Here is a 15,482-nt window from a genome sequence, read left to right on the forward strand (position 1 = left end):
CGCAACCATATGCATGGGAAAGGCGTGTCCTAGGTTCGATTCCCATCAACGATTTGAGGAGCTTAAGGATCTTTCTCAGACATAGCCAAGTCAGCCAGTCTTGGGTGTGGACAGCAGGTTTTTTCCTCCCACAAGCAGGCAAACTGGCCCTGTGAACACACAGAGCTACAGCCATGGAATATACCGGGAGGCATAGGGCAAGTCACCTTATCCTCGGGATGGGGTATAACCAGTGGTGAGCTATGGAAATTTTAACAAAGGACTCGCATCATCGAGCAAAAAAAATCTGTATTTCACACAAAAACGTTTATTAATACAGCTTGTGTACAAATGCCAATCAAAAAGTATGAGGGGACAATCAACCTATAAAGGCTATCATTTTTAAACAAATATTTCATGATCTAAACGTGAAATAATTAGATCTTCGCACAGATGATGCACACAATCATCTGTGTTAATTTATCTTACATAAGAAAAACATTTTTTAACCTATCGAAATATAATAAGAATAAAATCTTTTATAATTGCACATATGAAATTGTCCCCATTTTTTATAAACAAAATAAATTTCCTTTTGTTTGCAATAGAAGTTTTTATGACAAACAATATAAATAATAAATAATATTATCTAAACACAATAATATTGAAATACTTCAAGTGATAATCAACGATACCAATCAAGGGGCATTATTTTATAGTCCTATTTATTTATATGCAATTATCAAAAGTGAATTCTTATTTATAAAATGGTAGTAACAGTAACTATAATATTTTATTTAATAAAATCACTTTGTTAGGTTACCGTATGAGTTTTTCGCTTAATATAATTAAAAAAATTATGTTTTTTTTCTTTTTTTTGAAAAAATAAAAAAGTAAACAAGAAGAACAAGGGGCTCGCAAATTTGAGAAAAATTTAACAAAGGGCTCGGGCGAGCCCCTTATAGTTCACCACTGGGTATAACTTAGAAAGGCTTAAGATAGCTCTGTAACAGGCCAGTAGGCCTTACACGTAGAAGGGAGAAGTTTTGTAGATCTGGAAAAGGCATGTGCATCAAGAGAAAACCTGTTCAAAACACTACAATTATATGATGTAAATGGTACGTTATATCCAGCAGTACATAGTCTGTATTTCAGTTGAGTTATATGCAAGCAGTTGGAATTGAAGGAGGTGAAGGAAGATTGTTTGTGAAACAAAGTGCTCATTATCTCTACTGTTATTCATCATCTATTTTTATTTGTGTGATTTGCAAGAAAAAAAAAATGGAAACTCAAACTTATGTGAAAGTAAATTTATTAGGTTTTCTATAGCAGGAATTGAGTTATATCTTTTTTTTTTTTTTTTGTGAAAAATGGGTTTAACGAGTCCTTTATCAAAAAAGCATTTAACATCTTTAGTCTACCAGTCTCTAGATCTTAGATCTCCTGAAGATATCTCCCAGATCTCACTTTTGCATATTAAAGGAATTTCTAAAGGCAGTTCTAAGACTTTAATATTGCAGTATGTATCCTTTTGTCCTCTCAGGAAGAATTTGACCTTCCTTTCCTCCTTAAAGATAAACTATGTAGCTCTCTACAAGACAGTGTTCAAACCAATTTTATCTTATGGATCTGAGAGCTGGGTTAAAAATTAAACAGCTGATCACAGACTGGAGGACCATAGATACGATAGTCTTCCATAGGTATGAAAAATTAGGAGAGATTCTGCTATGGATTCTATTTATAGATGGAATCATAATAAAAATGAAGATATCATGAAGGTACATGGCATTGTTAGCATTTGGAAATGTATGAGCAGAGCTAATCTAAGGTTGGTGTAATCACTTAAACAGAATGAGGAGAAAGGTTTGCAAAACAAGTGTTTGTTGATAGTTTGGCAGGAAAAGACTCGGAGCAAAACCAAGAACTAGATTGATTGATACACTTAGGATGCTGAAATATAAGATCTGCAAATGTTGGAGTCTTGGCAGATAAGAATGGGGGAAACTTGTTGAAAGTTACTTATACCATAATACTCTTCCCCCACCCCCCTCAAGTGTACACACCAGTAAGTTGTTGATGATGATAATATATTATTAACAATGATTAGTGTTGTATAAACTTGGATTACAAATAATCTGTCTTAATTTGAATGCAGTTTTTTTTTTTTTTTTAAATCTTGAAACATGACTGTAATGATTTATTGTTTATAAATAATACTCATTACAACTTTTTTCTGTTTTATAACATTAACAAATAAGTACTATTTTAAAGTATTATATATGGATAAAGATATTCCTTAGTGAATAACTTTATTTCAGGTATAACTGTTGCCATTAATTCAGTCATTTGAATTTATAAGTGCAAAATCTTCGCTGGTTAAATTTGAGTGGTATATGTAGATTTTATTTTACTGTTCAAGAGTTCATTAAAGTCGATACAGTCTTGAAATAAACTTTCAGCAAGTTGAGTCAGTTACCATGTCTTAGTGCAATTGGTATCTGAGCAAGGTTAGAAAAGAGTGTTCTAGTAATGCCTGTCATCATTCCAGGGCAATCTTTTAGTGGGTTATTTTTAGAACTATGCTTTCCCTTAATTGGAGCACTCTTTCACATGCTGCTCAATTTACACTTTTTGTTTTTTTATTCATTTCAGTATAGTAGTAATACATTTATTTTTCTTATAACTTTCAAGTTTTACATATTTCAGTGAAGAAAATGAAGGAAAGAGAATAAATATAAAACTTGTGAACATGTTTTTAATTTTGTAATCTGCTTATAAGCAGATATAAGCTCCTATCTGTGTGCATTATATTATTCAAAAATCACAACCAGATTGAGATTTTTAGGAATATTTGTTTGAATTTCATTCATTTAGTAACTAAGGAATAGTCTAATTTAGTATAGTCTACTCAAATAGCTTCTAGTTAAGTGCTTTTAATATTTCTCTCTCAGTGTGTGTGTGTGTGTGTGTGTTAGTTTACCTTAATTCCGTCCATTCTGATTTTACCCTCCATTTATTATTATTATTATTATTATTTTAAAGAGCATTTGAGAAGGCCTGGAATATGGATATTTTCCACAAAAAGTACTTAGGTTAATGATGGCCATGTTTAAAATGCACATAGCAACTGCTCTGAGCTACATTTGGCATATTCTGAAATCTTTCATGTGGAATTGATATTGATTACAAATATGCATTCCTCTGTTTGCTGCTTGGTATTTACTATCTTAAATAATGATAATTGCATCTCTTCATTTATATTGTCTGTTAACGTTTAAAATTATACAGAACACTTTGTAATTTGGATTAATTAATAATAATTATTTTTTGTGCAGTACTGGTTTTGTGAATTAATGTACTATTTCATCATGCCAAATATTTCATGTTACTAATGGAAAAGTTTGAATCAAGAAAGCTGTTGAAATACCTTATTATACAGTCAATCTAATTTTCTGCATTTAATTTATATAAAATGTTTTGTTAAAGAGTAATGAATTAGATTTCATTACAAAATTAACACTTAAATGTACAACCTCATCAGAATTTCACTCTTGTTCCTGTACCTTATATCTGTTTTGTTTGTTTTTGATAAAGGAAGGGGAAGCAGAAAATGAATATTTGCTATGTGAAGAAAATAGGAAGGAGTTTCTTAATTAAATGAAAGATTTGGAGAGGGGGGAAATAGAAGTTTAAATCTTTTAAATTTAAGATAATTAAATTTAAAAGATTTAATTATCTTTTAAATTTTGTAGAGAAAACTAACTAGTTTAAAACTTCATAAATATTCCTTTGCACTGCTTTGGTGTATCTTTGTGTTAATTTCAAAATAGTTGAGCTTTTAATGGAGGCAGTGACAATTTATCATATGGAAGAATTAATAGACCTTCCTTGCTGCTTTTTATTTATTTATTTATTTATTATTATTATTATTATTTTTTAGCAATTCTTGTTGTTTTTCTTACAGATCTCTCAGAAAATATATGTATTGTTCTGAAGCAATAGTAGTGTTTCTTTATTAATTTTTCTTTTTTGAATAATAGTGCAGTATTTCTTTTCTGACAGGATGAAATAATATAATTAAATACTTTGGATGAGAGTTAGTTGGGAAGAGTTTTTTGCTTGGTTACAATTATATAACAAGAAATTATATTATTGTTTTAATCCTCTACCAAAGCATAAGTGCAGAGTAACTTCATGATTAGCATCTACTTATATATGGAATCAGCTTCTATTATTGATACCTTCAGGGTTTTTTTTAAATATTTTTTTATTTTTATAATGTAACACTCTCCCATGAAATGTTTTTCTTTAATAAACCTTAGTACATTTGTACCATGAGTGGGTTAAGGATTTTTCTTCTAATTTTTATTAATTATATATATATATATATATATATATATATATATATATTTTTTTTTTTTTTTAATGATGATAATGAGGAATATGACCATAATCTTGAATGGCAGGCAATATCAAGTAGAGTGAAGTGGGCTAACAGCAAAATGGGGAACTGGAAAATGAATCTTGTGTTTATGATCCCATAGAAGGTTCTGCTAAGAAAACATTGGAGAAATTTTTCAAGGTATTAGCAATAATTATGTCCTGAGCTATAACTAGTGTGATCAAGACATGGACTAGTTATTAACAACACCATGTTCTGATATAAAATTGTGTACAAATATCACATGGAGTGAAGATGCAAGGAATAAGAAAAGTCTCATTGACTGTGTTATTGTCAAAGATGATGTTCAGGAGACAAGAGTATACAGAGTATTTGAAATAGGTAGTGAACACAATTTAGTGTTGAGCAGGATAAAATTGAACTTCATATTTGAAAAGAAGTGTGTAAGTATGTTTTGAAACAAATCAAAGTTGAACAGCTGTCAGAGTGGACTGTAGACTCAACTCAAACATTATTAAAAAAAAACTGAAAGTGTTTGAAAACCAGAACCAAACCTTGGAGATAAAGTTTTCTTTAGGGTCTGCCACTGTGATTGATTCAGCCAGACCAGATAGGCATGTATTGAGGTATTCTGTAAGGATAGAAAAATCAGAACTCCATGGTGGACTCAGGAAGTTAAAGAGGCAGTCAAGGAAAAGAACAAAACATATTGAAAGTTCCTGGCAAGTAAGTTAGCTTGTGCTTTTATAGAATACAGAGAAAAATGCAAGAAAACAAAGCACTGTGTAAAATTAGCTAACCAAAAGTCATGGGAAGACTTTGGTAAGAACATAGAAAATAAATCTCAGTAAATTTATATAATATTCTGGAGGCTGTTGAAAAAGCTCAGAAATGGAGGAAATAGTACTGTAAAAGGAATTAGAGATGACAAAGGGGACATGGAAACCGAAGATAAAGATATTCTTGATGTATATAATTACTTTGAAAGATTGCTAAATGAACCATGTAGTGACAGCATGGTGGTAGAAAATGCTCCACAGGAATGCCATCTTGAATATATATCTGTACTTGAAGCTATCACAAACCAGAAATGTGGAAAGACAGCTTCTTAAATATGGAGGTGTAAAAGTGGCTGCATTGCATAATTCAGAAGGCTTGGTCAGAGGGTCGAATTCCAGATGATTGGAATATAGCAATCATAGTACCCATTTGTAAAAAAGGGAATAAAACCAAATGTGAGAATTACAGAGGAATTTCTCTGCTGAGTGTTCCTGATAATATTTATGCAAGTATTTTTGACAAATGTTAAGGAAAATTGTGGAGAAGCTGGATTCAGGGCAAACATAGGTTGTCAGGATCTGATTTTCACTTTAAGACAAATAGTTGAGAAAAATCATAATAATATAACGAAGATCTGTATTTAAGTTTTGTATATCTGTAAAAAGGCATATGACATGGTGCCAAGAGGAAAGCTGTTCAAAACTCTCCAGTTATATGAGTGTTAATAGGACATTATATTAAGCAATACATAGTCTCTATTTGAGTTGTAAATCAGCAGTTAGAATTGAAGGAGATACTGGAAGATGGTTTGATGTTAAGTCAGTTGTGTGACAAGGGTGTATATTATCTCCACTATTCATCATCTATATAGATCACATTATGAAGGTAAGCAGTATCAAACCTGATATCCAAATTGGATTTGTTAATCTCAGCTCTTTACTTTATGCAGATGATGCTATACTCCTAAATAAATCAAGGACAATTCTGCAGGATTCTCTTACCAAATTGAATAATGCTATGATTAATTTGATATGAAATCAGCATATTAGTGTTGAGCAGGATAAAATTGAACTTCATATTTGAAAAGAAGTATGTTTTGAAACAAATCAAAGTTGAACAGCTGTCAGAGTGGACTGTAGACTCAACTCAAACATTATTCAAAAAAAACAAAGTGTGTGAAAACCAGAACCAAACCTTGGAGATAAAGTTTTCTTTAGGGTCTGCCACTGTGATTGATTCAGCCAGACCAGATAGGCATGTATTTAGGTATTCTGTAAGGATAGAAGTACTATGATTGCTATATTCCAATCATCTGGAATTCGACCCTCTGACCAAGCCTTCTGAATTATGCAATGCAGCCACTTTTATACCTCCATATTTAAGAAACTGTCTTTCCACATTTCTGGTTTGTGATAGCTTCAAGTACAGATATATATTCAAGATGGCATTCCTGTGGAGCATTTTCTACCACCATACTGTCACTACATGGTTCATTTAGCAATCTTTCAAAGTAATTACATACATCAAGAATATCTTTATCTTCAGTTTTCAATAATTGAAAACATCAACTGCATCCTGAATGAAGAACCCATAGAACAAGTAAAACATTTCAGTTATTTAGGTACAATTTTTAGTGAAGGTGACAATATGGAAATAGATAACAGAATTATTAATGCTTTTGTGGTGGGAAGTCAACTGAATAAATATATAAGGGAATAAGAGAGCAATCAAAACACTAAACTAGCTGTATAGAAGACGGTGTTCAAACCAATTTTAACTTATGGATCTGAGAGCTGGGTTAGAAATAAATCTCCTGATCAAAGACCGGAGATTAGAGATATGAGAGTCATGAGAAAGATTAGGAGCATGAACAGATGGCATTAATGGCAATATCATGTTAAAAATGAGGATATTAAGAAAGAACTTGCCATTGTTAGCATTGAGGGATGTGTTAGCAGAGCTAACATCAGGTGGTATGGCCACTTACAGCTAAACAAGTGTTCTTTGCTAGGGTGGCAGGAAAAAGACCCAGAGGAAGACCAAGACATAGGTGGATCGATACAGTAAAAAGTGCAGACAGAAATATAAGATCTGATAATGTTGGAATGTTGACAGATAACAGGCTAATCTGGAGGAAAATTGTTGATAGGAATTTAGCAATGATGTAACTTTTCATGTAATACTATCATAAGATCCTGTACATCTGTTGAGTGTATGTGTCAGGAATTTGATAATGATCATGACAGTGTTTTTTTATTTATTTTTTACATAGTCTGGAAACCCTGCTCTAGAGACCAAACATGGAACTTTTTCCAAGCCAATTCATGCTTCCAATAAGTAGGACAGTAGTCTCACAGTGAGCAATGAAATTTATCTGCTTCCTAAAAATAATTGAAACATCCATGCCCACAGCAGGATTCGAACTTGTAGCCTACTGGTTGAAGAGTGAGTTTGTTAACCATTCAGCTAACCAGGCAAAAACATTGTGGGAAGGGTTATTGCCTAGATCATTTAAAAACACCTTTGTTATTATGCATAGTAAAGAAATTATGGAGACACAACACATGTGTTAGAATAATTGCTTTACTTAACATTAAGCAAGTAACAATTGACGTTTCAACCTCTGTATTGAGGTCATCATCAGGAGACATACATATGTATGATATACAAGCTACATGCTGCTGCAGTATACAAAAGTAAAATGAATTTAAATGTTAGTTAATTATTTATCCTAGCCTGACCTCTGGTGAGAAAAAAAAAATGGAATTCCATTAAACAATTTCTGCAGTCCTTTCATATTGAGATTTTCTTCTGTCTGGGATTGTGGTTGCTATATGGGTTGAAGATGGCCTCCACATTCTTATTAGACAACTGATTGAACAATCAGAAGGTGATATTTTTACTGTAGGCATGGACCATTCTTTATGTTATATATGCTGTGTGTACCCGAATGGAGGGTGCTTTTCTTATGAATAAATATGCATTTATGTAGCAGTTTCTTAAATTGAATGAAGGCGTCTTTTCTTTCCATTGGATAACAGTAGGCTTTTCTGCTAGTACATTGGCTCCCAACTGGTGGTATGCTTACCTCCGGGGCTACTTGCTGGACCTTTCAGGGGTTCACAAAAAATAATCAGTAATGGTGGAAAAACAAGTAAAGTAAACTATTTTGCATTAAGCTAGGCACTGAACAAACGTGTCATTATTTAAAAACAGCTATTTTAAAAACAAGGGGTACAATTTATAGAAATGGGTTTAAAAGGGGTATGCAAGTGATGGTTGGGAACCACTGTGCTAGTAGAATAATATTTTGATTGAATAATTATAATTATTTTAAAATTTCTATGCGTGCTTCATTACTTGATTGATGTGGATTGCCTTGGCTATTTTTAGTGACCATATTTTTGCCCTGAAGATAATCAAAAATGTGGAAAAGTACAGAGAAGCTGCAAAGTTGGAAATAAATGTTCTGGAAAAGCTTATAGAAAGTGACTTGAATGGTACCCAGTAAGTGGAAATTAATATATTCTCTGATTTTACATAAATTAAGACAGTGCTGTTCTCTATAATCATTTACTATTAAATACCATATACACTAGTGTATGCCACTTAAGAAAATATTTTTGTAAAATGGCATTACAGTTGTGTGTAAAATAAATAATATTTAATTTAGATTATTTTCAAAATTACTGAGATATTTATAAAGGTGATAGTGAAGCAAAGTATTTTCTGAGTAGTCCCTCATTCGTTCAGTATCCAGGGAGATACTTAACAGGGTGCACAACAAGAACTCAGGAGAAGTACAGAATGTTATAATAGTACTACATGAAAACATTGCATCATTACTAACTTCCTATTGACAATTTCCTCCAAATTAATCTTTTCTCTGTCAAGACTCCAATATTATCAGATCTCATATTTCTATTGAGTGCCCATTTTGTTAAAAGCTATCAACCTGGTGTACGCGACACTGAGCTCACTGCTACTCTTCACTGGATGAAGAAATTTAGGTGTATTGAGGACGAGGTATTAGAGCTTTTGCATAAACTGAATATTCACCTATACGAGTGAATAAGCACTCGTATAAGTGAATATGATCTCTCCATTGCTTCTGCCTAGTGTCACCACTCTGTGTTTGCCTCCCACTGACGAGACCTCAATAAAGGTCGAAACCGGTCTGGGTAGTGGCCCTTCCCTTAATGCGTAGCAGTGTACATGCCTGCAAGGAGATGTGCTTTGCATTATGGGAAATACTGAGACATGGAGTGATGAGAGCTTGATCCACCTTTGCTACAGGTTGCCAAGGGATGTACTACCTTACCTTAGTTCTGAAGATACTTTCAGGTGCAAACTTTCTTTGCTTACACTTGGATAAAAGATTAAACTAAATTTATTATAGTCTAACCAAGTGCAAAATAAACTTCCAACATCTTTCTCTAAATCCAGAGTAATTTAATAATGTGTTACACCTGTTGGCAACTCATATAGGTGAATGTGACGTCTCCATTGCTTCTGCTAGTATCACCACTCTGGGTCTGCCTCCCACTGATAGACCTCAATAAAGGTCGAAACTGGTCTGGGTAGTGGCCCTTCCCTTAATGCATAGCAGAATACATGTCTACAAGGAGATGTGCTTTTCATTATGGGAGATACTGAGATGGAGTAATGAGAGCTTGAGCTACCTTTGCTATGAGTTGCCAAGGTATGTACCACCTTTCCTCAGTCCTGAAGATACTTTCAGGTGCAAACTTTGTTTGCTTACACTTGGATAAAGGATTAAACTAAATTTATTATACTCTCTTAATAATAATAATGCCATCTTTATTATCTTAGATTCCTTTTACAGTACTCTTTCCTCCATTTCTAAACTTTTTTTCATTAACCTGCAGAATATTTTGCCACTTTCCTTGTATTTGTTTCCTATGTTCGTATCAAAGTCTACATATGAGTTTTGTTCAGCTGGTTTTGCACATTGTTTCACTTTCTTACATACTGAGCAGAAACAGGTGCTGACAGAAAGAGAGGGAATCACTTTAACATACTGCATCTTCATCAATTTGAGAGTGCTTCCAATTGTCATGACAAAAAATATATATATATTTACTTAATTTAAAAAATATTTACTCTGCTTTACGTAAAACTAAGATAATACTTGTCATTTTGACCATTATCTCAAGTTCAGCAAGAATGCATATGTATGTGTGTGTAATATTAGGGCAAAAGCTACACCACAACATATTCTGCTAAGTGTATAGGATAACTGCTCTGGCTAGTGTGAGCTATTGATCTTAACCTGACCTTCGTGAAAAAAAGAGGAAGAACAAAAAAAAATAAAAAATAAAAAATAATTGAACACTTGAATAAGTGGAACTGCATCACTTGTTAGTTAATTCTGCACTGGTCCAAAACAATGTTTTAAAGCTAAATCAGTCATCATCCGTTCATTGGCCATATAGTCACTCCAATGCTTGCTGATGTCCCACACTATGCCTCGCCAAGTAGTCCTGTTGTATGCTTTTCTAGAGGCTTTAACTCTCTGAAGATCAGTCACTCCACATACACCATCCATTTATCTCATTGACGGTCTACCCCCCCCCCTCCTCTTTTTCCAGGAACTTGACCTTCTATTACAGTTCTGAGAAATCCTCCTTCCATCCTTTCAACGTGTCCAAAATATTTTAATTTTCTTCTGTCAGTATACTTAAGGAGCCTTAAAGTTCTACTGATCTTTTCTAACACCCATTCATCTGTATACCTTTCAATATATGATATCGTCAACAGCCTTCTGTAACATCACATCTCAAAAGCAGCTATCCTTTTCTTATCTGACTTCTTAGGTTCCAACTTTCACATCCATGCTTCGCTGTTGGAAAAACAGCTGCATCCAAAATCCTCACCTTTGTTCCCATGGAGGTAGATCCATCCTTCCAGATTTTAGACATGTTTCTGACTGTGTTTTAGCCATTTCTAATGCACTTCTGACATCTTCTGAACAGCAATTCTTCACATTAATAATGGATCCCAGGTACTCAAACTTCCTCAATTCTTTCTCCATTAGGGTACACTTGTTTCTCAAGAGCTTCCCTGTTTGTATTTTCTTTGAGAAGCATAATCTTTGTCTTGCTAGTATTGAATTGAAATCCTCTGTTATTACTGATCTTGTTAATTTTATCAAAAATTTGTCCCAGTTCTTCCATGTCATTACAGAGGAGTACGGTGTCATCAGCATATCTCAAATTACTGATCACTTTACTACTTATCCTAATTCCTGTCTTGAGCTCATTCAATGCTTCATGCATGACATCCTAAACATATATACTAAACAAGTAAGGAGAAAGTAAACATCCTTGCTTCTTGCTCCCTGTATGATTTGGTTATCAACCTGATAGTGTGTTGAGGAAACCCATTCTTTTCATTATTTCTCACAGTTATGCTGAACACGGTCAAAAGCTTTAGAGTAGTCTAAGAAACACATTACCAGAGGGATTCTAAATTCTTTATATTTTTTCTATGATCTATCTAAGGCAAAGGATCTGATATTTTTTGCTCTTACCTTTCCTAAAACCTGCTTGTTCCTCTGTCATCTCTGCCTCAATCCTATTTAGCATGATCTTCAATAAAATTTTGCTTGCATGAGATATTATACTAATAGTTCTATTCTATAGTTCTTGCAAACCTTCATATCTCCCTTCTTATGTAGTGGTATGAAAACTGACTTCTTCCGGTTTCTAGGTTATGATCCTGTCCCCATATCCTTGTAATCAATCTATGAAACACTCTTATCCCTCTATTCCCTGTGCCCTTAATTAACTCTGCTGCTATTCCTCTGCACCTGGGGACCTTATTGCTGTTAAGCTGCTTAACTACTTTTCTACTTCATGCCTAAGTGGACAAGGTTACAAATTGGAATTTTCCTGGTGAGAAGACTTCCACAAATTTTCTTTATCCACTCTATTATACAGTTCCTCACAGTATTCTTTCCATTTGTTTTTGATTTCCAATTCTTCTGTTAGTAATGCTCCATTCCTGTCTTTGATGACATTCAATTTGGGCTTAAACTTGTGCTTTAGGTCACGAACTAAATGAAATATCCTTTTTATAATTGTGCCTCCTCATCGGGAACTCTATCTTTTCACATTTATTAGTATAAAACTTTTCCTTGTTCTGCCTGATGGACCTTCTGACCTCAGTATCTAATCTTTATGTAATCTCTTATATTCTTCAGTCCCTGTGTCTCTTTGTTTTTCCAACCACATTCTTTTGATTAAATCTCATGTTGAATCTGATATCCATGAGGCTGTTGGTTTTCTTATTGGGCTGAGATACTTGGCTGTGTCTTGTATTATGACCTTGACTCTTTTTCCAAAGCATTTCTGGTGAGTTCTCCTCACTAGTCTTCAAAAAAATCATCCAGCCGAGTTGATGTTTCTTCTGTGAACCCACTAGGAATTACTCTAACATCCATTCTAGTGGGATGTGTCTGACTTAGAAGATTTTAGAGTCTTGGTCTTACTTTGGCTCTTATTAGCTGATGACCTATACCACAGACTACTCCAGGACAAGTATGCACATCAGAGATGCTTGTCTTCCACTGCTGGAGAGCCCAGGATGTAATCAGTCTGGTGCCTTGACCCATCAATATTAGATATCCAAGTAGGTCTGTTGTGGACGTTTCTGGAAGCAAGTATTGGTAATAACTAATCTGTTGAAATGGGCAAATGCCAACAGTCTTTCACCACTGGTGTTACATTCACCCAGACTAAACATTCCACACTTTGTCATACTCTTTCCCACTTTTATATTAAGTCTCCTAAGATGTAAAGTATGTCTCTTCTTGGTAGGCAGTCCAAAACATTCTGTAAGTTTTTTAGAATTCCTCACTCTCTTCATTAGGCCTATCCATATGGGGGTGCATAAACTACATGATTGATACATTGGTAGGCTGAGCCTTAAGTCTAATAGAAAATATACTATCATTAACAGGGTTATAACTAAGAAGGCTCCTTGCCTGAGCTGTCTTCAGTATCACATGTATCCCCATGATGCTTTGAGTCACCTCCTGAGTAAACAACTAGCTTACCATTCTTTTAAAGTGACTATCTTCCTTCCATCTGGTCTCTGTAATTCCTAGGATGTCAATTTTATACCTATCCATCTCTTTACAGATCTCAAGAGTACCCATCTGTAGACCCCCAAACATTCCATGTGCCTATATAAAATTGCCTTCTAAGATTAATCCTATACCTTCTGTGTTCCTTATTCACAATATCACTGACTTTTGTTGGAGACTGTAATATACTTTCCACATATCTGGGAAGTTTTGTCCCCCAATTCATCCCGCGTTGGCCAGGTGGGTTAGGCAGACCCATTGCATAAGATGAAATGAAATCGCAAAATAGGAAAGATTCACCCCTAGTCCTCAAATACTCTAATAGCATTGGGGGAAGCTTAATTACTACTGGTTAGCTTAATTCTGGCAATGGTTCAAAACAATGTTTTAAGCTAAAATCAGAACTGTCTATAAAAAAGCAAATTACACGATAACCAGAGTAATTAACTTTAATGAAAGTACAGATATTTTGTACTGAAAATAACAGTACATCATCAGTGTGTAGAAACAAGAAAATCAAAGAATAGGAATACAAGGTACATACAACAATTCATTTACTAATTTTAAATGGTTACTTCATGCTAGAAATTAATATTAATAAATAATATTAAAACTATTTTTGATATTTACATAAAATGAGAATTGCCCAAACTTTTGTGTGTGTGAGAGAGACAATTGTTCCAGATTAGGCCAATGTACAAGGGCTTCACAACTTTCTTTGAAAATGTGTTTATATTTAAAAAAACTGCTTCTGTGGAGAAGATGAGCTTCGCCCCATCGGATACTATGTTTAATATCATTACTATGATTTTCCAGACCAGACTTTGAGGTTTCACATATTCAATGTAATATTGATGTTCATTAATTCTTTTTTCCACAGAACAGCCTGTCTGTCCAAAGCATACCAGCTGGTGTTTACTAGATTCCTGAGGAATCTGGTAAACACCAGCTAAAGATGGAGGTGACAGTTTGTTTAGTAGATAGTAACAGATGAGAAATTTTGTTGATAGGAAAATATGTGGGAATAAGGTGATACTTCTTCAGAATTCTACAAATAGGTTCAGAAATACCAGAAATATAAGGGATTGGAATCCTCTAGTCTGAAGAATCCTCAGGCATTGGAACATATGACTCAATTCTCTGCTTAAGTTGATGATGGTTGTAACCATTTAATTCCTTTAAAGTTTTCATAGAGAGAAATTCTTGTTGTAAGCTTGAGGAAGAGAACTACACAAGATCATAACGATCTAGTTGCATAAATTCTCCCCAGTATTTAGGTTGTTCTCAAAAGGATCACTGACAACTTTGCAGAACACATATAAAAACAAAAAAAAAAACTTAAAAGTTAAATTCCTAAGACTAAAACAAACAAGAAAGCAATAGATAACCAGGAAGTGATGTCCTGAGGACTAGCCAATCACTAGCCAGTGATGTGAATAGCAGCCAGTAACTAATGGGCAACACCATGTTGCCAATACATCTAGTGGCCAAGAATCTCACTTCAAAAAAACTGAATTACTCGGTTGGCCAAAAATCAGTTAACAAATTATATTTTATCTAATTTGTTGACTGACATCCATCCTTGATAACATAGCTGATAAAATATAGTTAGAAACATCTAACGTATCAAGTAATGATAAGCCACTAAGTGACATTCTCCCCAAAGCAAAAAATAACAGTGTTAACATCTCTGAAAACTAACAAAGATATCATTGAAGCTGACATAGGTAATGCCACTATCGTTATTGATTGAACTTACTAGAAAAAATGAACTTTGGTGTCTGATAACACATAGCAATTAGTTTACAGTTAGGGTTTCTGCCCCAGGAATTTGTGGGATGAAATTCATGGGGAAAAAAATTTCGAATCATCTTGTCTTGACAACCTGCAAAAACAGCTTGAGACATTTCATAAATTTAAATTTATTGAATTTAATTTTAGTAAAATGGGTAATTGTATCTTAGATTTTAGAGGATGATTAAAATTTTATTAAACATTGTTAAATTATTATACATTATTTTTATATATCTATTTCTGTTTATTTAAAATATAATACGGTATCGTTATTTGACTATAAATCAAGTAGAACACGGATACGTGTTTGCGTGCGCGCACACACACAATAGATACGTTTGGCACTTAGTTTCTCTGACTTGTTCATTCACAGAATTACCCTTCTTATCAGACCATTCATTAGTTTTTTCACATTTT

General features: G+C 33.7%; 1 protein-coding gene across 9 annotated transcripts in view; it reads left to right on the forward strand.

Annotated features, from left to right (window-relative positions):
• Doa (CDC like kinase darkener of apricot) overlaps window positions 1–15,482 on the forward strand; it is a 390,113-nt gene that overhangs the window by 189,596 nt on the left and 185,035 nt on the right. For all 9 annotated transcript variants that reach the window (XM_090393402.1, XM_090393403.1, XM_090393404.1 and 6 more), the window contains one exon: window positions 8,555–8,668. In XM_090393402.1, coding sequence (XP_090249528.1) covers window positions 8,555–8,668 — 114 coding nt within the window. The remainder of the gene's footprint in view (window positions 1–8,554; window positions 8,669–15,482) is intronic.

Source organism: Typopeltis vanoorti, chromosome 5 (genome assembly GCF_054136105.1).
Source record: "Typopeltis vanoorti isolate ZY-2024b chromosome 5, IOZ_Tvanoo_1.0, whole genome shotgun sequence".
Lineage (NCBI taxonomy): Eukaryota > Metazoa > Arthropoda > Arachnida > Uropygi > Thelyphonidae > Typopeltis > Typopeltis vanoorti.